The 27,069-nt window shown below is 39.0% G+C and overlaps 1 protein-coding gene across 5 annotated transcripts in view; it reads right to left on the reverse strand.

Moving 5' to 3' along the window:
- CRIM1 (cysteine rich transmembrane BMP regulator 1) overlaps nucleotides 1-27,069 on the reverse strand; it is a 243,476-nt gene that overhangs the window by 165,872 nt on the left and 50,535 nt on the right. For all 5 annotated transcript variants that reach the window (XM_049870461.1, XM_049870460.1, XM_049870459.1 and 2 more), the window contains one exon: nucleotides 22,747-22,920. In XM_049870461.1, the coding sequence (XP_049726418.1) occupies nucleotides 22,747-22,920 (174 nt within the window). The remainder of the gene's footprint in view (nucleotides 1-22,746; nucleotides 22,921-27,069) is intronic.

Here is a 27,069-nt window from a genome sequence, read left to right on the forward strand (position 1 = left end):
ATAGTAGGGGAGCCTCAACATGGCAAAACAGGAGCGAAATATAAAAAGTGAGAATCCAGGACTCAAAGGAAACTCTGTTGTGACATCTGAAGCCCTGCGCTCTTGCTTTGTGCCTTGAATTCTTCCTTTTTTGCTGGCTCTTTCCTCTCAACTGTAGACATGCTCAAATTTTCAAAATTTAAAAAGAAAAAAAAAAAAAAAACACTTGTTAAATCTTACTTTACATTCAGGCTACGATTCTAACACGGTACTTTCATCACAACCTTTTTGAAGGCAGGCAATATTCACGTACGTGTAACACACCCATTGCCCAGAGCCACACTGCAAGGCCGGCCCTCCCTCGGCACACACTAGGCCCCTTCTTCGGCTAGCGAATCCTGTCCATCCCTCAAGGTTCAAATAAAATGCCACCTTCTCTGAGAAGAAAAATCATCCCTGATTTTCCCAACCAGAACATCACTCCTTTTTCAGCACTCCTGTGGCCTTTTGCTTGTACCTCCACACTACTAAAGTACTAATTTCCTTCTATTTTCCATTTTAGTAAGCTGTTTTCATACTTGTCTCCCCAAGAAAAATGGAAGCAACTTGCGCTAGGGCTGTATCTTATTTATTGCTGTATACTTGAATGATTATTGCATTAAAATCTTCTTTGGTTAGAATTTAAGTATTACCAATTTTCATTTTATTTTTAAAATATCACAGGTGCAGTGGAGATAATTCTTTAGCTTTCAAGACTCTACAAGGATCCCAAACTCCAAGCATTCAGATAACAGGCTCTCGAAATAAAGTAGACTGAATTTAGAATAAGAAGACAAGAAAGCTAGAAATCAAATGGGCAATTTGTTATGATAAGTATTTCACTATTTCAGGCTACCAATTCAGCCATAAACTGCACTTTGTTAAATTGGTAAATATTTTAGGTTAGTGAAAAATTGAGGTGAATATATATTGTTGGAGATTGGCCAATATATAAGGTTAGTTCAGTGTAAAGGGGGAAAACTGATGGCAGAGAGGGATGGAAAGCAAATGGAAATTAGAAAAGGTACAATGGAAAAGAGGATAAGGAAAGAACGAAGAAAACGATGTCAGGAAAAGTTACGGAAGAAATTAATCACTACAGACACAGGAGCTAAGTGGCCTGGATAAAAGTCGAGAATAAAGGAAGAACTGCAACCTCTACATTGTGGACAATGACATACTTCCAAGAGGACACAGTATCCAACCTGAGCAAAGCAATTCTGATTAGAGCACATTGTGTGCTTGTGATCGGTTGAAACATAAATTGATTTGGATGCTCTTCCCACCTCCTTGTTTCCCTGTCCACCACCTCCAACACGCTGAGGAGTAGAATCAGAAACAGAACCCTGGCAATGGCTTTAGCTGCGCATCTGGTCATACTCTGAAGCCAGGACAGACTGGGCTCAGGAAACAGACTTTTTTAGACTACAGAACAGATTCTCCCATTAATCAGGATGCTCATGGGAGGACGAATCTGAGCCAGTCAGCTACTGGTCTGGATATGGCTAGTAATTTCTCTCTTTGGTTTCTGGAGGATCTGTGCCAGGTTTATTCCAACTGCATACAGCAAGTATGATTTTTCCCTTTGTATCTGAAAAATTGGCAGCAATAATACTGAAAAAAAAATATGGCCAGGGCCAAAAGAGAAGCTTAAATGAAATTAGGCATAACTAAAATCAAATGACAGGTCAAAAAAATACTAAACCTATTATGTCTCTTCCTTTCAGGGTATGAGTTAGTGTCCTGTTTTCTATCAGCTGGAAATCTCTGATAACTACTTACTTCTCTCTTATCAGGTCAATGGTAATTAACATTCATAATCATGGCCCTGAAGTACTTCCAAGTCCTAAATGTTTATACTTAAAAATACTTTATAATAAATCGATCTGTCTATTATTATTGTTAGGTGCCGTCAAGTCACTTCTGACTCATAGTGACCCTATGTACAACAGAATGAAACACTGCCTGGCCCTGCACCATCCTCACAATCGTAGTTACGTTTGAGCCCACTGTTGCAACCACTGTGTCGGTCCATCTCATTAAGGGTCTCCCTCTCTTTCACTGACTCTCTACTTTACCAAGCATAATGTCCTTCTCCAGGGACTGGTCCCTCCTGATAACATGTCCAAAGTATCATGTATATAGCAGCTCTTTGTTTTCAGCCTAGGAACTAGAACATTCTACCCTTGACTCCATATGCTACCTCTCTGCTTACAAGCCTACAAAAGATCCACAATGGCTACAATTCCTTTTTTTTTTTTTTTGAAGTATATTACAGGTGATCTGTACAATCTAGTTTCAATCCATCATTTTTTCAATCACCATGCATTTATTAATGATACTCTAGGTGCCAAGAGCCACCAAACTGGAAGCTTCAGAATGTTGCCCAAGTGATTCAGGCAGTGAAACAGTGTAATGACTTAACTTTCAGAAGAAATCACAGTATTTAAAAAAGGACTCAAAATCTCCTCTATCTTGGTACACTTTGAAGCATTTCGAAGAGTAATCTGGACTCCATTCGGTTTTTGCCCAGTCTTCTGCATCTCAGGAAATGGCATCAAGGGCTCAAGTCAGAACTGGGAGTCGTTCTGGGGTCCAGTTCCAATCTATCTGAGCCCTCTTACTGTACCTCCAAATGACACACGGACTCCACCCTGTGCTCTCAACTCCTCTGCCAGCACCCTCTTCTGGCCACACCATCATCCTCCTGGCTCCCCATTCAGGGTCCTGACCAACCCCCAATTTCTCTCTAGTTCCTCCTACAATTCACTTTCCACAGAGCAGCTAAAGTTGATCTTCTTAAAAGATGCATCTCTAACTGAAGCTTAAAACCCTTCTATGGCTTCTCCTTACACTTAGAATAAAATCCAAACTCCTTACCTGATAGTCTATCTAATTTAGCCCCTTCCTACCTCTCCAACTTCTTCTCCTGTCACACCATCCCTCATTCACTATACCTTTTAATCTTTTGGCATACAAAGTTCTTCCCCACACTGGGGGCTCTCAACATACGCTTCACTCTGCCTAGAATGTTGTCCTTCTCACCTTCCAACCTACCTTAAACATCATCTCTTCAGAGAGTCTTTCTCAAGCCATCCTATCTTGGTCTCAGCACCCTATTGCCCTACCCAAAAAAACTCACTGCCGTGTAGATTCCAACTCATTATTTATGCCTTTTTCTTTTCCCCACAAGACTGGAAGCTTCAGGGAACTAGGACCTTGTCTGTATTGTTCAGCCTGTATCTGGTACACAGCAGGTGCTCAATAAATATTTGCTGAATGAAGAAATGAATAAATTAGGGGAAACTACACTGGCATTTTCTAAGGACAGGTTATTATCTCTTTCAACACAACTCTACAGGATACAAGTATTAAATATATGAACTTTAGACAAAACACGTTTTTGTGAGGTAAATGGCTTTTGAAAATTACTTTTAATCTTAAGCCTGCAAGCATCTGTACATAGTAGTATTACTTTTTCATGTCAGAACCATACAAAAAGACCACTGCCCTGACAAAGCACGGCAATGAGGCCATAGCACGAAGTCTTCAGCAATGAGGGGCTAAGATGATAACTGTAAATGGAAGTGTACACTACCAAACTGAAGTGCTATGAAAAAAGTACTTTCATACTTCTGAAATCTAGAGATCCCATTTCATATTATTCAACATCTCAGGAAAAGCTCATACACACAAACTTATTTCTTATAAAACTGGGAAAACATGGAAATATGAAGAGGTTTCCAGGTTACTATTTTGATGTGAGTATTTTAATTAATAGAAATCAGATGTCACTGCTTCATTCTCTAAGTTTTAGTGACCTTTCACCAGTAATAAATGACAAATATGGCTGAAATACTAAGAGTTGAAGTAAAGCTCCTATGCCAAAATACATACACTTAAAAATTTTTATTATTATTTTTTGGTGAAAATATATACATCAAAACATGCTCCTATTTAACTACTTCAACACATATTATTCAGTGACATTGGTTACATTTTTTATTGTGTTAACATTCTTGTTATTTCTGCTCTAGTTGTTTCACTCCCATTAATTCAGACTTCTGGTCCCCTAAACATCTCATCTGTTTTTGAGTTACTGTTTTCATTTTGGTCTCATGTAGATTTTTTTTTTTTAAGTGCAATACTTAAGGATGACATTCTTCACTTTTTGAGGTAAACTGGGTTTTTTTGTTTGCTTAAAGGTGACTTCAGGGATAGTTTCATTTCAAGGTTTGAAGACTATCCCAAGGCAACAGTCTCAAGGGTTCCTCCAGCCTCAATGGATCCAGTAAGTCCGGATTCTTTGGAAATCTGAAGTTCTGTTCTATGTTTTTCCCTTTCTAAAAAAACTTACACTTTTTACAAGTACTTTAATTGAATAAAGTACTCTTTCAGCTAGAGAAAAAACTGTCTTCAAGCAGCTGAAAAAGCAGATGAAGATTCTAACACTATATACACATTAAATAACTTGAACATAGTGACAAAGATTCAACAATTTTGAAATAATATGGCATTGACTGAATTAAGTTTTGAGTATATATAAATATATGCATATGCGTAGGTATCTAATTTTATGTGAGATTTGTATTTGTGTGGGATTTTGTGTGTTTGCTTTTTGGTTCTAGCCTCCCTCTGAAACAACAAGCCATTCAATTAGGCCTTGCCATGGAGCAAAGAGCAGAAACATATTGCTTTTGGCCTCACGACTGTCCTTTCCCACTTGTGTGAAAAGTCTGTGTTGACTGCACTGTGAAAAAAATTAAAGGAAAGAAAAGCCCTACTGTTGTAACTGTGCCAACGAAGTATTAAGAAACAAGCCCAGATGCTAGAATTTGAGGCATTTCCTCTGCTATGTGACGATGTCCTTTAACTGAAGGTCAAAAGAACATTAAAGGGCTTAAATATTTTAAAGTTCTAAGTAGATATTTTTGTGGCTGTCTCAGTTTACGCATGCCAGCGACATACATTTAAATGACATTTAACAAGAATTTATTCAGTAGCATTCAAAGAAAATCCTGGTGTCGCTTTCAAACACAATTTATTTAAATTTCTAGTGCTTTATATTTATAGATTGGTTCATTTCCCTGACAGCCTAAGCCCTTCCAAAATGCCAGTAAGTGAATAAAGTCATTCTTAAGCCTATTTCACAGTGACTGTCCCTTGATTCCTCAACGTGTCTACGTGTTGTAATTTTATAACCTTTCTTTCTAGGGATGCTCATTTATTTTTGATGCTACAGATAATAGTAAATAATGTGAGATACCATCATTTTATTTTTCTCCTTAGGAGGTATCTGACACAAGATTTATAAAGACTTGAAATGTGTTTTCTGGTATTAGAAAACAGCATCTCAGTCCATGGGAAATGTAACAAAATCAACCATGCTACATTATGTTAAGAAAATGTGTATCAAATGTGTATCAAGTCACCATTTGGTGATATGACTCATATCAGTCAAAGCTTTCAAAATATATTTGAAACGAAAGAATTTTTTAAAAGACAGGAAAAATTTTCATGGAAAGGTTAATATGATTAAGGAATAGGCAAATAATACAAAACCATGAAGTATAAAATTCAGCAAGTGATTTCATTAAAAATTCCTCTGATATGAACGGTGATACAACTATGAGATGTAAGAAAGATCTCACAACAGTAAGGGAGAGCAGTAAAATACGGCAGAGAACTCCCATTACAGAATTGTGGACGGTTAAACATGGAGGCTTCTCCAAAACAGTATTCTACTTAGGCTGTGGCAAAATGGCTAAAACTCGAAAAACTTAAAAGAATCCTTTGGCCTACAGTGATCCTTACCTTCTTCCCCTATGTCCACCAGCCCCCACCACATATAGAAATTAGTTTGCAACCACTGCCCTTTGTTCACCATAATTTTCGGTTATTTACTGGAATGTTTTAAAAAATCCTGTTGGGAGTTATCATGGTTACTAATGGACATACCACCTGATCATAACCTGTAGCAGCTCTTGCCTACCCAGAGAAAGACAAGCTTTCTGACTTGTTGCTCTAGAAACGTCAACAAAAGGAAGACAGTTTTCAACTTTATCTCTCATATTTCCTTTGCTACTTAATAGGGCCAGTTCCACTAGCATGTGGGAAGCAGATAGACAACACAGTTTAATAGCAAGGTTGGGTGTGGTCATTATCGTGATAAGGGAAATGAAAGCGGAAGGAGGTTGAATAATATTTACTTGAAAGTCATAGCCTGTCCTTCATAAGCTATTCACAAGGTGCACAATACTGTACCAATATTATTCTTAAAAAGAACAGCTGGAATGTACGGCCAGGAGTCAGATTCTATGACTAATTTCCACACCAAGGAAGAATCAAATTTTCCAAAACTCTTAATCAGAAAAGGTAATACCACTATCAGTACTGTCATATTTAATGAAATACAGATAAATGTAGTCACATACATATTGAGTAAGATAAAAATAATCACATAGTTGCATTTATTTCTATGTATTTATTATGCCACTACATATGTATATGTGCATACGTACATCTACCTATATATTCACATGCACACAAGATATACGTGTATATGATGAACTCTTTGGCACAGAAAGTACACAAATGGCCATGGGATATGCGTGTTACTTTTTATACGAAACACATTTCCTATGCACATGAATCCCATTCGTATTGAAGTCAATTCCAACTCATGGCAACTCCACATTTCACAGTACAGCTGCACTCTGTAGGGTTTTCAATGGCTATAATATTACGGAAGTAGATGATTAGGCCTTTCTTCCACAGCACTGCTGGGTGGATTCAAACCACCAACCTTCTGGTTAATAGCCAAGCATGAACTGTTTATATCATGCAGGGTTCCTATGCACATGAACACACACTATTATAAATGCATGCCTATTCCACTCTTGTTCCCTTTGTGGGTGCAGACAGAAAGGACTTCACAATGTACTGGGATTTCACATTGATCTACTCTCTGACTAAAGAGGTTTGTTCAACTCTTGACGTACTCAAAGGACCCCCAAGGACAACATTATAATAAAGCTTGAACTTAGGCAGACATGAAGCCATGCGAAGAGGCATGAAAGAACACATACATAACATTTTTGGGAGTTCCATGTTTCACTGAGGTGTGACACCATCGCATATTTAATTTGAAAAATTCCTGACTGACCAGAAACAAGCTGGCTCTCAATCAGCAAGCATTCAGAAGGTTCCATTGTGATTAGCAATCAGAATTCCAAAGGGTACCAAGAACATATAAATGGAATGATATATTTTTTACTACTACAGAAGTAAGTATCACCTTAAATGTTATAGGCAAGGTATTTAGGAAATTTTAAAACCTTACCAGTTGCCCAGATCCGGGTCAGACGGAACTGAGAATATGAGATTTTGGTTCATGCCTTAGAAAACTGAGCAATCAAGGTCCTCTGGGGTCACAGCAGGACCACCACAGGACAAGTCACCAGTTCCCTTGCTCAATATCATTCCAAGGATACACACACTCTGCCATGAACGCAAACTGCATCAAAATACTAAAACAAGAGTCCTTTCATGCCCACTGTTGCAAAAACACACCTCCCATATTTATTACAGCTCTGTGAGGCAGATCCAACTTTTTTTGCCAAAGCAGCAAGAGCAGTAAATCTTTTATATAATATAAACATGATCAGAATGTATTCCAGACATCTGCAAGATGTCCTGAGGCTAGGGGACAATCAGTGCTCTACCTATCTTTCCAATTTTCAGGACTTTTATTCTTAACAATAGAACATGGGAACAGATTTTGAAGGAAAAAAAAATTATCTTCCTTTCCCAAACTGGGTGAAAGGAAAAACAAGCAAGCAAACAAGTACATGATACAATATTGCCTCATTTTACTGATACACAACTCTCTTCTATGTCTACAAAACTTGTATTTTATCTGCAAACAAATATATGGGTATACTAAATATAAGAAGTACCAATTTTTCAACATTATTAAATTCCTGTATTGTTCTTTTGTTATTGGAACAGGAAAAGAAAACCTACTGATAAGGAAAAAGCACTTTACTTCCTTTTCGGGAAATTAAAAAAAAATCCCAGTGACAGAGAAAAGAATAATGAGGTGTAGGAAAACTAGGTAGCTGTCAGCCAGAAACAAAATAATACATCCTTGATTTAGAGGGACATTTCAGTCCCTTAAAAGCTCACACAAATATTAATACATCTCTAGTTAATTCCTTCCCCCTTCCAACTTCACGGCACCACTTAGTGCCGTCACTTTCTCCTGATGCAAAAAAACACTCAGCAATGGAGACCACAAATCAAAAGCAGGAAGGCACCCTATAAAAGGGTATATGCCAAGCTTTAGATGTATCAACAAGCGATATGAATCCATTATTTTTATCTGATAAGAGTAAGCACCATTAAAAGAATAGTCTCATAGGTTTCAAAATAAATTATTCAAATGCCCCAGAACAGCATGCTTAGTGAAGGTCAGCTGAGCTAAGACTGAGTCCAATTTTATTATTACAACATTTCTAAAACAAAAGGAAAAAAAAAATATTGTTTTCAAATACTTAAGAAAAGTTACACCTTCCACAAAGATAACATAAATATAAGATGCCTATGAATCATAAAGTAGCTTTTGACACTGGTTAAAATTAGCTTGATTGGTTTATTTTTTGCTTATCCATGTCTTCTAGTACCTCTACCCCGTGCAACACATTTAGACTAGGCATGGCTACTCCACCTTCGTGACTCCGCCCTTAGTACAGCTGCTCGTGGGCCTGTCTTGTCTCTCCCACTAGACTTCTTTAGAGCAAGGACCTTCCTATATTCATCTTCCAGTGCCCCATAAAGCTGGGCTAGCCTCAGGCCCATCTTCCCAACGTGAGCAGGGCACAGCTGGAAATGGCAGGATTGATTACAGAGAGCACCCTCTTTATTCAAAGGCTCTTCTTTTCCTCAGAAGATCTCTCAATCAAGGTACTACTGAATATAATATACAACTCTGGCAAGGCTAGGGAAAAAAGGACAGTATCTATCAAAGGATCTTTACCTCTACTGATGCAATTATGAGAACATTTTAAATGACCACTTTCTGACTGAATGTAAATTTCCATTAAAGTGATTTTCTATACGCTTCTAAACTGTGTCTTGTACTGCCCTTTTAGCAGACTTTGCCATCCCTCCCTCTGCCTCCCTTCCCCTCCACGCCCCACTAATCAGAACAAGTATAAACTGTCTAGCTTGCCTGAGTTGTCCCATGTCCCAGATCATGGCTTTGGAACACTAATTAAAGAGGTTTTAATGGCCAGAGACACCAATGTAAGAAGAGCTCAGGCATGACACCTCCTGTCCTTCGCCCCCGCCTTCTGGGTGATGGAATCAAGCTGGCCTACAGCAAGAGTTCTGTGCTGCAGGAGGCAGAGAATCCCCATGGACATAGAAGGGATCACCCCAACTCCCATCTCGGGAAGGGAGCCCTGCTATGGGGAGTGTTCTTCACTCACAGCTCCCTTTGCCAGCTGCTCTGACGGCCTCCAGATCCTGCGCTCGTGTCAGGAAAACCTTTGTGGAGGCCAGGGCTTAGCCGGACACAGCTGGGCAAAGCCGCAGCGCAGCAGCTCTCTGTGACAGAGCACATACCAGCAAGCCCAGGAATAGCTGAGAGGTCACCTACAGACAAGTCAGAAACCACAAACACTGAGGGACTGTTCAGGGCTAAAACATTAACTTGCTAAAGTCAGACATTACACTTTTTTTTTAAGCATCCCCATTAGACAGAAATAGAAATAGTAAATTTTATACATGCTCCCAACGAACACCCTTTCTCTGGCTGAAAACATCAGGTTGTTTTCTGTTTTTTTTTCCTTTTAACAGTATAACAAATGTCTTTTCTTAAGTACATGTCAAAAAAAACCTGTTGCCATCGAGTTGATTCTGACTCATAGCAACCCTATAGGACAGAGTAGAACTGCCCCAGAGTTTCCAAGGAGCACCTGGTAGATTTGAACTGCGGACCTTCCGGTGAGCAGACATAGCTCTTAACCACTATGCCACCAGGGTTTCCAAGTATATATGAAGTACATGCTATTTGATCTTGAAACAAAGCACATACTTGTAGCAAAAGCTGCTCATCTATGAATTCTGGTATTCCTTCACCTAACCTGGGCATAGACATCAGAAGATCACAGGTGTTGGAGCTAGCAGCATCTCGGGACAGAAGAGATGGCTTGAAAAGGCAGAGTTAAAAGTTAAAGCAAAGAAGGAGGGGGGAATCAGTAAATGGAATAGGGCATTATTACACTACATTTATCTCATGATAAAGAAAGCATCATCCTAAGGGCCAAACCAAAAGCTTGCTTTTTACACCATTCCTTTTCTGTAACCACAATGAGGTTGAATAAAATGCTCCCCTACACACACGCACACCACTTGGCACTAGCATATAAAATATTTATGACTTGTTGGGTGGGAAGATGGTCGCAAAAAATCACAGTGGCCAGAGGCAACTGTACGACTTCCCGAAGTAAAACCTGGGTATAATTATTTGACAATGCTCCTCCCCAACTGGTCTTATGCCAAGTTGAGTTTCCTGTTTTTATTTCCCAGACATTTGAAACTGGTTTCCGCCTTTTGGTAGCCCTTTTTTTCCTGTACCAGTTATCAAGACATCAAAACAACAATGATTAAAAAAAAATGTTTTTAAGGGCATTTGTCCCAAAAGTTTGTACCTATAATATAAAATTCTAAAATACTGACCCCATGATCAACCTAAGTAAAAAAACACTACTTATGAAAATAAATGTCTACACTTTACCTAGATTACTGGAATTTAAAATGAAAACATTTATTTAGATCTTAAAGTCATATATACAACCACAAATTTATAATTGATAGTATGGTGTATATGGAAAGGTTTAACATTGCATAACATTCTCAGCACCTTCATTAAACAGTATCTTCATTCAATTGGCACTTTTGCAGTAAAAGGAAAAATCAGCTGGGACTCCATGGTAATGAGGTTCCATATCTACCTGCAAGGTGAGGGTAAATGTATTTTTTATTTGCTCAAGGGAAGGGTGTTTCTAATCTTTATAAGCACTGTTCCTCTTAAAAAAAAAAAATTGTGTGCGCTAAAGCAATACATTCACATGTTTAAAAACTGCTTTCAGACGTAACTAGCCTAAGAGAAACAGGAATCTACGATGATTAATTTTAATGCAGCACAAAACTGTCTTAAAAATCATGAATTTGTATCCATGAAAAGTCCTGAAGCAGGGAAGGCATGCTCCCTGCAGCACAGATTGCCTGGATTCACAATACATAAGAATCAGAGTTTGAGAGGTTATCTCCTTTTTTTTTTTTTTTGGTGGTAGTTAAGTATATATATTCTATTGCCAAGGATTCTGTAACAGCAGTTGAAAAAGGCTAAGAGCGTTCCAAAGATGCTTTTTCCTTAAACATCATAAGCTTCATAAAATGCACAATGTCCACCCCATTTTCATCCTCCCTTTAATTACAGAACTGATAAGCTAAGAAAAGGAGCCCTGGTATAGCAATGGTTAAGCACTTGTTTGCTAACTGAATGGTGTCAGTTGGAAAGACAGGCTCTTCAGGAGAAAGATCTGGCAATCTCCTTCTGTAAAGATTACAGCCAAGAAAACCCTGGGGGGATGGGGTGGGGGCAGTTCTACTCTGTCACATGAGGTCCCCACGACTTGGAATCAATTAGATGGTAGCCAACAGCAACAAACTGTAAGATCAGCCTTTTGATTTAACCTTGCTGTATCATAAGCTTACAGCATAGAGCATTTACATTTTGAGGGAACATATAATCTGACTCTCAGTACAACTGATCCTGTGAATTAATGCTGTACTGGACCATTTCTACTAAAATCAACCCTGTATTAGGAAAGACTGTGAGATAATGCCATTTAAAACCACAGAAAGATCAATATAATTATATTAAAAAAAAAACTATAGACACTACAGATACCAGGTTATTAGATGTATTTCTAAAGTTTGGCAAAGATAAAATGGATAAACATGTGTAAAAGATAATCCCTATTAAAAACAAATGATTTCCCCAGCGTCCACGTATTGGGATTTATGTTGGCTCTTACCACATGGTCCTATACATGCAATATGCAACACCTTAATTGGGCTTTAATTTCTTTTAATGTTTACTTGATGACAAAAAAGTTCTAAAACTTGCATAATGAAACCATTAGTGTGTATTAATATCTGAAACAAAGCAATTTATAACATATGCTTTGTTTTTAAGAATAATGAAAGTAGTGGAAATCAAAAGTAGATCCAATGATTACCTAAGGGCAAGATACTCTCTCACACCAGCACAACAAATCCACTCCTCTGAGCAGGGAAGCAGATTCACATAAACCCTCTATGACCCTGCTATTCAAAGTGTGGTCAAAAAGCAACAATAGCAGCTTCTGCTGGGGGCTTGTGGAAAACGTAGACTTCCAGCTCTAGTCCAGTCCTAGCGAATCAAAGTATCTATGTGACCATTAGAGAAACATAGGAGACACCCTCCACATATGATTCCCAGGTATCGCCACATGACAGAAAGCACGGCTGGCTGTGTCTGCCTTCCCCGTGCTGGTAGATTATGGGATGGCAGCTGAAAGAGTCTCCACCCAGCACAACTCCAGCGGCAAGGACATCAAGAGGGAATTCTGGTGCATGATAGCAAAGACAGAAAGAATAATAATATTCCCAACTGCATTTGATCACGCTTTTTTGAGGTGTTTTCTGTCAGCATTCACCACAAAAAAAACAAACTTCTCAGGAAAAGCATTCTATGAACAGCAACATACAGTATAAATTTCTTTCTAAACGCCAATTAAATTTTTATCTATTGACAAATATTACAGATGGCAACAAGACTCAGAATATTTGATTAGCCTACGCATAGCACAGGTTGTACTGCAGGCGAGAAACCAAGAAAAAGATAACAACCAAGAATACATTTTAGCACTCACAGTTTACTCGTGTGAAAAAACTTGAAACAAGTGAAATGTAAAAAACTAAAAATGGAATAAGAAACTCACATGATATTAACATTTCCTTAGGTAGGACTGAAATAGTAGAGATCAGAATAATTAAAAGCCAGGGCTCTGAAGCAACTGTTATTTAAGTTTTCAAAAAACGAAATAAAAAGACGCCATAGTTTCAGAAGACATGGGCATATTCAAAAAAAAAAAAAAACTCATTGCCACCAAGTCAATTCTGACTCATAGTGACCCTATAGGACAGTGTAGAACTTCCCCCGTAGGATTTCCAAAGAGCAGCTGGTAGATTTGAACTGCTGACCTCTTGGTTAGCAGCCAAGCTTTTAACCACTGTGCCACCAGGGCTCCATGGGTATACAACATAAAATCAAGTTTCTTTTTGTTTTAAACAGAGGGGGAAAAAGTACAACTATAAAACTCATACAAAATTTTTATCATTTTATTTCTATTTTTAATATCTGCCTAAAGGTATAGGGAGCCCTGGTGGCACAGTGGTTAACGTACTCAGTTGCTAACAAAAAGGCTGGCAGTTCAAGCTCACCAGCTGCTCTGCAGGAGAAAGATGTAGCAGTCTGTTTCCATCAAGATTATAGCCTTGGACACCCTATGGGGCAGTTCTACTCTGTCCTTTGGGTCGCTATAAGTTGGAATCAACTTAACAGCAACGGGTTTTTGTGGTCGGCCTGAGGTTATTTATTTCAAGTAATATAAGTTTCCAGAATAGGTGAATCCTTAAAAATATCATTAAGACATATATACTTTAAAAAAAAATCAAAAGCGAGCTTCCACAGTGCATCTAAAATACAACAATGATTAGCACTTTAAAGGCCATTTAGAAAATAGTCCTCCAGTTCAAAGGGCAAACTCATGCCAAACTGGCAGAATCTGAGATTCAGTGGCACACGCGTGTGCTCAACGCATACCTTTTTTTTTGAAAAAATAAATGAACTGATGGACTAACAATAAGAGCACCTCTAGAATGAAAGGAGCAGCCTCAGAAGGTACATATAGAGAACGCCCAGGAAAGGATTCAGTCAAAATCCTACTTCTTTAACCTCCTATCCAATTATTTAATCATCTTAGGTGCTCCAATTACGAATTAGCTCTAATACCAGGTACAGGTCTGACTAGCTCAGGTAGGTATATGCAAACACTTTACAAAGCTTTTAGAACAAAAAGCCAAAACCCAAACCTGTTGCTGTCTAGTCGACTCATAGGACAGAGGAGAACTCTACGGGACAGAGTAGAACTGCCCCATAGAGTTTCTGAGGAACGCTTAGATGTGAACTGCCAGCCTTTTGGTTAGCAGCCATAGCACTTAACCACTATGCCACCAGGGTTTCTTTTTAGAACAAGGTAATACAAACTAAACAGTTAATATTATAGTGCATGTTCCATTTTATGCATCCTAAGATCACAAGTGCCAAAAATTTTGGCTAAGTCTCAGGTAGCCATTTTTACACTTCCTCCTCCTGTGCTAACAGAGCACTGGGCATCTCCTGCACCACCATCACTGCACAGGCCCTTTTACCCCACTTTGCTGTTAACATTGCAAGTCACTTTTCCCCTCCATTATGCACATTACTGCCACATTTATCCTCCTAAAAATGCTCATATGCCTCACATTCCACATTCTTATGTACTCAGAAGTCATTACAGGCAGCACATTCTCCTGGGGAGGATGACTCATAAACCCTCATCTCCAGCCCAGGCTCCCTCCAGACCCTTAACTCTCATCTTCCCCTGATGTTCCACAACCTCACTGCCGTTGAGTGGATTCCGCCTCATAGCCACCCTACAGGACAGAACAGAACTGCCCCATAGGGTTTCCAAGGCTGTCAATCTTTAGGCAAGCAGACTGCCACATCTTTCTCCTGCAGAGCGTCTGGTGGATTAACAGGCCAACCTTTCAGCTGGCAGCTGAGTGCTTAACCACTGTACCACCAGGGCTCCTTTGATCCTCCACAGGTACCTCAAACCTAACAAACTGCGTATCCACCCATCCGTCCCTACCTCCCAGAAAGCTGCTCTACTTGTATTCCACATTCTAGTAAATACCACCACCATATAACCTGACCATCACCCTCCACACCCCACCCATATGATTTTCACCCTGTCCCCGTGCCCAAGCTAGAGATCTAGAAGTCTTACCTTCCTCACCCCCAATGTCAATCAGTCACTAAAGCCCACTGATTTGACTACCTAGGTTTGCTCCTGTCTGTCCCCTCTGCTCATTCTCTCTGTTTCCAAGGCTGCTCTTTAATTCTCCTTTCCCTTCTGTTCAGCACCCAGCACACTTCTCAGAGTTGGCTTCAATTCTCAGCTCCTCCACAAAGCCTTCCTTGATTTATCCATCTTATGATTGTAGAGCAGTTCTTATTTGTCCACTCAATATAAGACAATGATATGAAGTGCCACAAGCAATTTTTTTATTAACTATCTTTTCTCTAAAATATGTTGTGGAAAAAAAAATTAAATCAGCAAAAAATTATAAACCATTTAACGTTACCTCTAGGTGCTTCTAGCTAAAACAAAGGAGGTATTTCTAAAGCTCCAAGTGTCTTCTACCCTTTGCAAAATGTTCGTTGTGTAGCTCCAAATGAGGTGTAACTTCCACAAATCTATACCATTCCAAGAACCCATGTGATGTATCATGCATCAGTCACAAAAAGTATATTTAAGAATACATTTTATGAATCCCATTCAGATGTTGTTAGTTGTTGGTGCGTTGATTCCAACCCACAGTGATGACCCACCCGTGTGTGCGGAATAGAACTGCTCCTTAGGGTTTTTATAGTGACCTTTCAGACGCAGATCTCCAGGCCTCTTCTCTGAGGTGTCTTTGGGTAGGTTCAAACCAACAACCTCTTAGCTAGTAGTTGAGCACTTAACCACTTTCGCCACCTTGGCTAGTCTCTGCCTGGTAATAAATCAGTGTGGATTGGGTTATTTTTATTTATTTATTTTCTGTAATTTCCCAACTATGTGATATCTCTTTATGAAAAAGGCTGACTTTTCCTCAGGGATATGTATCTTTGTAGTCCTCAGTGTACTTCTCATGGAGCCATGCAGGCACAAACCCTACTTAATAAATTATTTAATTACATCAACAATTATCTAAGTGACAAATAGTTTCAACTGGGTATCAAGTCTAATTTATCCAAAACAAACCTCTTGTATCTTTCCAAACCTGCTCCCTGCACTAATAAAAAAAAAATACAGGGCTTTAAATTTGCTTAATCCTTCAATTCCTCTTTTCCTCACCTTCCCCATACAATCTATCAAAAAGTCCTGTTAACTGTATTTCCAAGTCATATCTCAGATCCACCACTTCTCTCCATTTCCAATTCTCAGGTCCAAGTCACCATCACCTCTTATCTGAACTGCTGATAAGAACCCCTACCTGCAGACTCTCTTCCCATTCTTGCATCCTCCTCCCTGCCAGTATCTTCTTCACCAGATTAATCTTTTAAAACACAAATCAAATTATGTCACTCCCTTTCTCAAAATCCATTAATGATTTCCCTACGTACTCACAAAATCCAAACACCTCACGGTAGTCTACAAGGCCTTGTGTGTGCTGGCTCTCACCTCTCTACAACTACTTCGTTTACCTCTCTCTCCCTGCATTTCAGTCCCACCTACCTTCTTGGTTTTTCTTGCCATCCCTTGGGCAAGCCAAATGTGAGCTCACCTTAGAACTTCTGCACTTGGGCCTTCTGCATGAAATTATCTCCCCACCCAGATCACCAAAAGGCTGACTCCTTTTTTGCATTCAAATTTCAGTTCAAATGTCATCCCTTCAGAGAGAACTTCCCTGACATCCCTATCTAAAGCAGTTTCCCAAGTAATTATCATATCATTCTGACTGCTGGTTTTCACAGCTCTTATCATATTATATGACATTGCTTGTTCATTTATGTGTTTATTGTTACACACACACACACAATTTAGAATGTAGGCTCCAAGTAGAATATATTCTCAGCCCTTAAAATAATACCTACTTCACATTCACCATTAAATAAAAATTTGCTGGATGAATGAATAAATGAGTCTTTTCCAGTGTGTTTTACATCCCTGTTTTTCTTTACCTGGCATTGTTTCATATTTTTGATTATTTCCTTGCTCATCTCTGAACTACGAAATTAAGAAAATATATATTGAGGCACTTACCCCAAATAGGAAACCCTGGTGGTGTAGTGGTCAAGTGCTACCACTGCTAACCAAAAGGTCAGTGGTTCAAATCCACCAGATGCTCCTTGGAAATTCTATGTGGCAGTTATACTCTGTCCTATAGGGTCGCTATAAGTCGGAATCGACTTGATGGTACAAAATTGCTGATATATAGGTAGACTCATCCAGCCCAGGATATATAGGTAGGGTGGCATAGAATTAAGGAGCCCCAGTGGCACACTGGAAACCCTGGTGGCGTAGTGGTTAACTACTATGGCTGCTAACCAAAGGGTCAGCAGTTCAAATTCACCAGGTGCTCCTTGGAAACTCTATGGGGCAGTTCTACTCTGTCCTATAGGGTCGCTATGAGTCAGAATCAACTCAACAGCAATTGATCTGGGTTTTTTTTTTTTTGCATTTAATTACAAGCTTTGTGAAGATCAAAGTTGGATGATTGGCAAGTCTTTCTCTCTATCAGCTTTACTCTTCTTCCCTGGAAAAATAAAAATTACTCTGACAAGCCACAGACATCTGACTTTATAATAATGTGCTCACATATTATAGGAAAGAAACAGTGGGTAAAACCTAGGACCAAATCATTCTCTTTAAGCAAATATAAGTAATACACAGGACCTTTATAATGCCCAGATATTGCCAATATTCTCCATAAATCTATAAATATGGTAGTGAATGCCCTGTAGTGACTTCTACAATATATATATATATATATATATTTAGGTTTTTGTAGTTGTGTTTAGAATTCATCCGTGGCATTACTCCCAAGAGTATTATGAAAGGAAACCCATGTTTTCCTAACATGCTCTGGCTAGAATACCACTCCACCCACCCCATCACCAACACTGTCCACCTTAACATGATAAACTGCCCAAGACAACAGTCCCCAAAAGAAGGCTATAATTAGACCCGCCTCACAAGAGACCACCCTAACCAAGTCTAAATTTACCAGGTCATCCATCTCACTGGACTCTTATCCCCACTTGGCTCTTCAAAGTCACCCAAGCTCTCCATAACCCTCCCTCCCAAATCCTTCTACGATACCTTCTAGAACTCATGATCTCTCATCAGCAAACTCCCTCCTACCCTCATTCTACCCTCTGGGGTTTCCTTTCACCTTTGTGCTCTAACTGAAATCTGGGTACTCCCTGACTATTCTTTTTCTCTTAAAATCCTCTCAAGTAGGGATGCCTTATCTTCTGCACTGCATAAATCCTGGGGGTGGGGCAGGTGTCCTCTTTGTTCTCACTGCTACTTTCAGATTATTCTCCCTTTCCCTGTTGAAAAAGCCACATCTTTGATCACTTGAAACGCATACATTCAGATTATATCACCAACTACATGTAGTTGTTACATGTATCTACAGAACTTCTGGCTCAGTATCTCTTCCCTACTACTATCCTACCATCATTCTTCACAAATTCGTCACCCACGTACACAATCCACCTTGGCTCAGTGCCTGACCTCCCCAACTTCATGGTCTTGGCCTTCATGCCTCTTCAGCCAACTACACCCAAGATTATATTCTAGCCCTTATCATGACCAATGACAGTTCCACCTTTGAAATCCTGACTTCAAGTATCCATTCTCAGAATTCCTACTTACTTCTTCAGCTATCCTGCTCCAGCAATTCTTTAGGTCTACCAAGGCCTCTCCTCAGCTGACCCTACTGCTTAATCACTGTACCACCTGTCTCCTTCCCAGCATAGATTGATTACATGGTCTATCACCATAAATACTGTCTTAGTTATCTAGTGCTGCTATAACAGAAACACCATAAGTGGATGGCTTTAAGAAACAGAAGTTTATTCTCTCACAGTCCAGGAGGCTAGAAGTCCAAATTCAGGGTAGTAGCTCCAGGGGAAAGTCCTTGTTATCAATCTTCCCCTGGTCTAGGAGCTTCTTAGAGCAGGGACCCTGGGTCCAAAGGACATGCTCTGCTCCTGGCTCTTCTTGCTTGGTGGTAATGAGGTCCATCTCCTCTCTGTTAGCCTCTCTCTCATATCTCAAAAGAGACTGACTCAAGATACAACCTAATCCTATGCAGTTCTGCTTCATTAACATAACTGCTTCTACTTCTGACTCATTAACATTATTAAAAATTTTTTTTTTTTTTTTTTTTTTTTAAGATTTACTACACATATGATAATCAAAACAGATCACAAAACAGACAACCACACAACACTGGGAACGGTAGCCTAGCCAAGCTGACTCACATTTTTGGGGGGACACAATTCAATCCATAAGAAATACTCTCTTACATAACCCTCAATCCCCTTTTGTATCTCTTTCTCTCCCATTTGCCAGGGAAAATCCCAACCCTGGTTAAATCCACATCCCCACCTATGCTGCACCTGCAGCAGAGCTGGAGAAAAACACACAACTGTGCGACTGGTTTCTCTTCAAATTAAAACCACTAACCTCAACTGAGTTGTCAGCACTAGTTGGTGCCCATTTTCCTAGTTAATTTACTCTCCCTCTCTGAGATGTCTACTTCACATTTTCCTTCCTCTTCAAATCTCCACGCCCCTTCTTCTACACCTCAATGTCAGAAGATGACCTCTTTTTACACTTTGCTGAGAAGTAAACAATTTTGCCTCTCTCATTCCTCAAAGACTTTGCTACTATAATTTTCCCCTTTGTTATATTATTGGCTTCTCCATCGTTACTGTTATCATCCAAACCTGCTGCAATAGCTCCCATAGTTTTTAAAAGCCTCACTTGACCCTACATCCCCCACTACTAACAACCACCCCATCATCTTTCAGTTCCATTTTATACGAAACACCTTACAAGAGTTTTCCCATTTCTGTTACTTGCATTATCATTCTTCTACTATTTCAGATTAGTTAGAAACCATAGGATGAACTTTGGACTTTTTCATCCCTCCCTTATATGTTAGCAGATACTGTAGGCTCTTCCTTCAAAATGGTGTGTATCCATCTCTTCCTCACTGACTCCCGAGACCACTGAAGTTCAGTATAAATAACCAAAGCAGCTATCTAAGGAGGCTCTTGACTGCAGTATCCTCCCTTGCTAACTCATTCTGAATTCCCTACAACACCAGTCTTCCTAACGATGATTTCACCATGCTCCGCTTCTCTCTGTTCATAAACCTACCATAATTTCTGACAGCTCAAATTACCAGGTTTTAGCTCTTTGCATGATGTTTAAGACATTTCACAAGCTGGTCCCATCCTGCTTCCCTATCTTTATTTCCTATTACCTAGCAATACAAAACTTTGCCTTTTTCATCTAGTTTCCCAAGTATCTTATATGTAAGCCACACGAATTCTTATTTCTACATTTTATTCTTTTGTCAATGTTGTTCATATCCTTGGAATCCACTTCCTTGGCCTTAGCCCCCACTGTCCAAAATTCTAAATTGTTCAGAATCTACCTCCTCCACGAGATCTTATCACACAATTCCAGGTCACACTTTCCCAGCCCTGAGTTCCTACAGCATTCCAACTCTGCATCACTATTTATGACTTAATTACGAATAATACTATATCATCACTAATTCTTTCACATACAATATGTATCTGAATATAAGTAGGGGTTTTTCCTCTAAAAATATTCCTTGAAAAAGAAGAAATCTCTTTATATTAACTTTTTACAAGCATTTTCATATTGTGAGGTCCTTTATTATGAAAAAGAAAAGTACTACTTGTAGAAGATACATTAACTTTATGACCTCAACCAATTATACTTTGAGGTTATATAGAGGCTGTCTGAAAGAATCAGTAGGAAGAAAAAAAAAAAGAGTTAAAGAAATTTAATCATATACAGTAATTATTCCTGTGGGAATGATGTCAAAATTGGAAGCGCTGGATCTCAAAAACGGCCTTTTAAGAATCACTTCAAAAATCAATGCAGTTAATCTCCACGTTGTGAAGATCATAAATACATACCTAACAAATTAAAAATGCAACTGTCCTAATTTTAGGTGACTAGATAATGTCTTTTAGAACAAAATTTCCCATGAGCGCGTCACATATGGATTCGGAATCTGCTGCATCTCGAACAAGTTAGATGGCAAAGAAGTACACGGTGTTAAATGACCTGAAAGGTGGCCTAAGTGAAGACAATGACGGAACTAGTGATGCTAAACATGCTTTGAAACACTTGAATGAAACAGCTTCGTGACGTACAAGAATAGCAAAAAGTAGCACTTCTAAATTGCTGCAGTATTTTATGTCATTTTAAATACATATGGATAACTAAATCAATAAATTAAGTATTTAAATAGGCATGTAACCACTTCATCATTATCTCTAAATGTTGATACAAGAAAGTCAGCAAAACACCCTTTTTTGGCAGGTGATGTGGGTGGGGCGAGGGGTAAACAAAGGTCCATGAGATGATAAAAATGAGTTAGGCACCTGATTACTGTCTGAAGTCATGATGTGAGTGAAGGAATAATTGACAGGGTTAGGCACAGGTCTGTTACTAATCAGTTCTGGGGATCTCAGTTTCTCATTTAGAACTAAATCCTTTCTGGCTCTAAAATTTGTTTCTATTGCTTCCTACTGTATTCTCTTTTGAGGATTCAGCAGCATTGGAAAATACAAAGAGAAATGCTGTTCTAGAGGCTATTACAAATTTCTTATTTTTTATTCCCATTTACCATATCTTGGAAACAATACAATTCAGAAACATCAGTCCTGCCCTACTACACTTAGGCACTTGATTCTGGACATAACATATCCTTGGTATTCAAACTGTATTACCAACCTCTCTAACTTGGAATGACATGATTTCAGAGACAAAAGTTACCTTCAAGAATGTCTTATTAAGCCCTTTTATTCCTAAGAAGAACCCGGGTCTACTCAGGGCAGGGCTGAGACCCAAGCTCAGGGCACTCCACTTGTGATTACTGTAGCTATGAATCATTATTTTCAAGTCCTTCATCTTTCTTCTAGGATTTATGCATAATGTACAAAAGTTATGAGCCATCTTAGTATAATTTTTTGTTGCTTTAATAGAATTTCTGACTTCACTTCACAGGTGAAGTGCCCAATGATCCATCTACACTGGTGTCATTTTTGCCCCCTGCCAGAATCAACCTAACTAAGACTTCAATCTTCACTATACAATTCTCCCGTCTCTTCTAAAGACATACTCTTTCTTGCCAGATAAACATTTCTAATTAGCAGGCTCTCTTCACGGAGCACCATCCTCTGGCAAATCAAGTGGAATGGACCTGGTGACAACAGATGCTGATGTCAAGAACACCACTCATGAAATCATCCATTATGCAGAGGTGACCTTGGCAAGCTGGCACACCCCACCCTGCCCACACTACTACAGCATCACCATCCCGCGGCTTCCAGGAAATACGCACTCACACACAGACACCACCACGTATGCACCTGGTAAATGTTATGAAGTTTGTTTGGAGTTGTAAAAGTCACCAATCTCCATCAGTTTGTGTTTGCCTTTTTAAGCTCAAAACTGTAACTGCTCAGAGGTACACATGCTAAACTTCACAATTAGAGGGTTAGCTAAAATTAGTGCTTACCTTCAATCCTCTTTAGAGCTGAAAGGCACATATCCTTCCTCGGAAACTCAAAGGGATTGCTGCAGGTTCGAATGGTGTCACATTCACATTTCCCGTTGATTATATTGCAGCCAGAGATGAGGTTTTCATTGCATGGTTCAAAACCAAGCAGTTGGTCGTCGTCCCAGTTTTCATCTGTAAAACAATTAACAACCAGATAATGTTTGTTTGTAACTTCATTCAAAGGCCTGTTTGAGAGCAAAATGCACAATGATATAAAGATTAACATCCAATTCTGACACCATCAATTTATGAAAGGTAGTCTGGCTGAAATTTTACAAATGAACGAAACCCAGCCTCCTCTTAATAACTGAGAAGACAGAAATATATAGCCATACATGTAGATATTAAATAGCTATAGATACAAATGTCTGTGATCGAAAACCACTGATTCTCTTATGTGTTACTACAGCAACAACTGAGATGCCTTTAATATTTTAAGTTTTAAACAGATATTTCTGGATTTTCTCATGTTCAATAAAATTACAGAAGTTACACTTGTTGGTCTACGAAATAATCTTTAAAACTATTTTTTTACTCCCTCTGGTAGAGACCTGCTTCAGGTTTCAGTTCTTCCACTTAGTACACCAAGGCAGCTAATAAACATGAAAAAATCAGACACCACTAAAAGAGTCAAGAATGAGATGCAATGGAAGAGATCTTCTAGAACACATTTTGGTACAGATGCAAATGTCCATCAGGGACCACAACCACAGCCAAAAACAATACAACTGAATGCCACAGCCCCGTGAGGGGCTGACATGATCGAGCTCCAAAGCTGATACCAAATCACAATGTCCTGATCACGGGCTGAAGCGGACTGTACGATATAAAGTAGATTTTAAAACCAAAAGTCAGACAAATGAAACCAACATGATGGAACTTTAGACAAGTCTGGTTCTTAATAATATTCCTCACGGCCAAAGCACCTCGCAGAGGAAAGCAGACTACTGCTCTATGAATCCCTGGGACATTATGTGGGTTTTTCCCCCCTCTCAACATTATCTTTAATAGACACTTTATCTCACTTTAACTGGTACTGACTGTTAACTAGTAAACATGTTTCTGATAACCATATTTGGAGAGAATTTTTAAAAGTGCTTCAATTTAAGATAGCTAATACATGTTGTTCAAACTAAAGCAGGTATGAATGCCATCTTAAGAATTTGTTTTTATAGAAGGCAGTGTAAACAAATGGCTATGATTTTTGGAGGACTTTTACCTCTGGGGTTATCACTCACTTACTGCATTAATTAGGCAAATGACAGCTCTCCCTCACTGAAATAATAACTTTCTCATCAAGGGGTCTTTAAAATAATATCACTTACAATATAAAGAGATTCAGGGCAATTCTTTGAAAAGGGAGAATAGAAAGCCTCCTATGTTTTGATTATAGGAGAGATCAGACTCACTTATTTGATCAAAGCTTCAGCTTGGAATAAAATGATTATCTTTTGGATTAGACATTTAAACAGAAATACAATTTATCTTTTAAAATTTATTTTCCTTTTTAGCCTATATCTGGTCCTTAGAAATGGCACGTATATATACACACAAAGGTACATTCCTGTCTTCAAGGCAACAGTGAAATTACTAAATTACTCTGAAAGGAAAACCAGAAAAGAGTATGTTGAGAGAATTCAACACGTGGAAAAGGAGACGGTATTTCATTTTCAGTTATAATATTTATTAAAATGGTGCATCTAAGTGATCTCTTCTATGTTTAGCTGTTGACAGTTGACATGCTATTAGTAACACGAGCCTAATCTAGTTCAGTGAAATTTGCCACAAATTTTTGTGACAGCAGATGTACATCTGTAACTCAAAGATAGCTCAACCTTAGGAACTTAAAAACTTGTAAGAAATTCAAGTAACGTTTGAACCACTGAAAAGCTCTATTTCTGCAATTTCTCATCATATTCCTGAGCATTGGAAATCTTTATTACTGCTTTTGTGAATACGTGCAATTACTGTATCACCAAACTCAGTTGACTGTACCTCAAAATTTTCTCCACAATAAACACTCCCTCCTTCCACTGTCTTATCTTCAGAACTCCTTGAACTACTACAACTCAATGTCCTCCAACCTGTCTCCCTGCCACTCTTATGTCTCCATCCCATGACCCACACTGTAACCTAAACTGTTATACATACAAGCAAATCGGCTCACTGACTGATTTTCTCTTGCCAACAAGAAAAAGTCCAAATCCTTTATTGTGAAATATAAGGCTCTTCATGACGTGGCTTGTGCCTACTTCTACAGATTCATCTTCCACCAATCCCTCATACAGCCTAACGCTCTAAGCACACAAAGCTCTCCTTACAGACCTTTATCATTGCTTCCGTGCCTTTGCTTACTGAGTACCATCTGTATGGAACACTTCCTCCTCCTCTTCCTCTGATAACTCCTATTCTGCCTTCATGACCTAGTTTAAATATTGCCTCTTTTGAAAAGTCTTCTCCAACTACCCCAGGAGAATGGGTTCCTCTATCCTCTATGCTCCCACAACAATCTGTACAGATTTCTTTTTTTTTTTTATAGTAATTGTGGCGGTGGTGTTGTTAGGTGTTATCAAGTAGGTTCCAACTCATAATGACCCTACGCACAATAGAACAAAACACTCATCAGTCCTGCGCCATCCTCATGATCACTGCTGCATTGTTGCAGCCACTATGTCAACCCATCTCGTTGACAGTCTCTTCCTCTTTTTCACTGATCCTCTACTTAACCATGCATAATGTCCTTCTCCAGGGACTGGTCCCTCCTGATAACATGTCCAAAGTATGTGAGATGCATCCTTGCTTCTAAGCAGCATCGTGGCTATACTTTTTCCAAGACAGATTTGTTCATTCTTCTGGCAGTCCACGGTATATTCAATATTTTTTGTGAACACCACAACTCAAAGGCATCAATTCTTCTTTGGTCTTCCTTATTCATTGTCCAGCTTTCCCCGGCATATGAGGCAATTGAAAATACCACGGCTTGGGACAGGCACACCTTAGTCCTCAGGGTAACATCTTTGCTTTCCAACACCTTAAAGAGGTCTTTTTGTAGCAGACTTGCCCAATATAATATGTCATTTGATTTCTTTATTGCTGTTTCAGTGGGCATTGACTGTGGATCCAAGGAAAATGAAATCCTTGACAACTTCAATATTTTCTCTGTTCATCATGATGGTCCTTATTGGTCCAGTTTTAAGGATTTTTGTTTTCTTTATGTTAAGACATAATTCATACTGAAGGCTGCAGTCTTTGACCTTCATCAGTAAGTGCTTCAAGTCCTGCAATTGTTTCACATAAATCAAACTTACCTAGTAGACAAAAGTCCTTGTGAGCAGGAGCCAGGTCTTACCCATCTTTGAATCCACTTTCCCCCAGCACCTGATATAGTGCCCAAAACTATATATGTTGATTTTCACGTCACTGGTATGGTCCATGCACTTTTTACATTTTTTTAAATTAAAAAACAGTATATGTGTATATATAAATAGGTACATGTATTATATGTAATACTTTTTTTTAATACATAATACCCATAATAATATATATATGCATATACAGGTTCCTGGATGGTGCAAACTGTTTGCACTCAACTATTAACCTAAAAAGGAGCCCTGGTGGCACAGTGGTTAAACTGCTTGTCTACTAACCGAAAGGTCGGTAGTTTAAAACCACCAGTCACTTGGTGGGAGAAAGATGTGCGAGTCTGCTACTGTAAACGTTTACAGCCTTGGAAACCCTATGGGGCACTTCTACTACGTCCTATAGGGTCACTATGATTTGGAATTCACTTGACAGCAGTGGGTTTGTTTTTTTTTTTTGTATTACCCTAAAGGTTGGCAGTTCAAACCCACCCAGTGGGTGCCACAGAAGAAAGGCCTAGCACTCTACTTCCGTAAAGGTTGTTGTTGTTAGTTGTCACTGAGTTGACTCCAGCTCATGGAGACCCAGTGTGTGCAGAGTATAACTGCTCCGTAGGGTTTTCAAGGCTGTGACCTTCTGGAAGCAGATCACCAGGCCCTACTTCTGACGTGCTTATGGGTGGGTTTGAGTCGCCAGTCTTCCAGTTAACAGTTCAGTGCTTAACCATTTGCACCACACAGGAAGTGTAAAGATTACAGCCAAGAAAACCTTATGGAGAAGTTCTACTCTTTAACAAATGGGGTCACAAGTCAGGATTGACTAGATGACAGCAAGTTTGGTTTTCTTTTTTGGATTATCTTTTTTTATTTTAATTTTATTGTGCTTTATGTGGAAGTTTACAGGGCAAATTAGTTTCTCATT

The sequence above is a fragment of the Elephas maximus genome, chromosome 26 (assembly GCF_024166365.1).
Source record: "Elephas maximus indicus isolate mEleMax1 chromosome 26, mEleMax1 primary haplotype, whole genome shotgun sequence".
Classification (NCBI taxonomy): Eukaryota; Metazoa; Chordata; class Mammalia; order Proboscidea; family Elephantidae; genus Elephas; species Elephas maximus.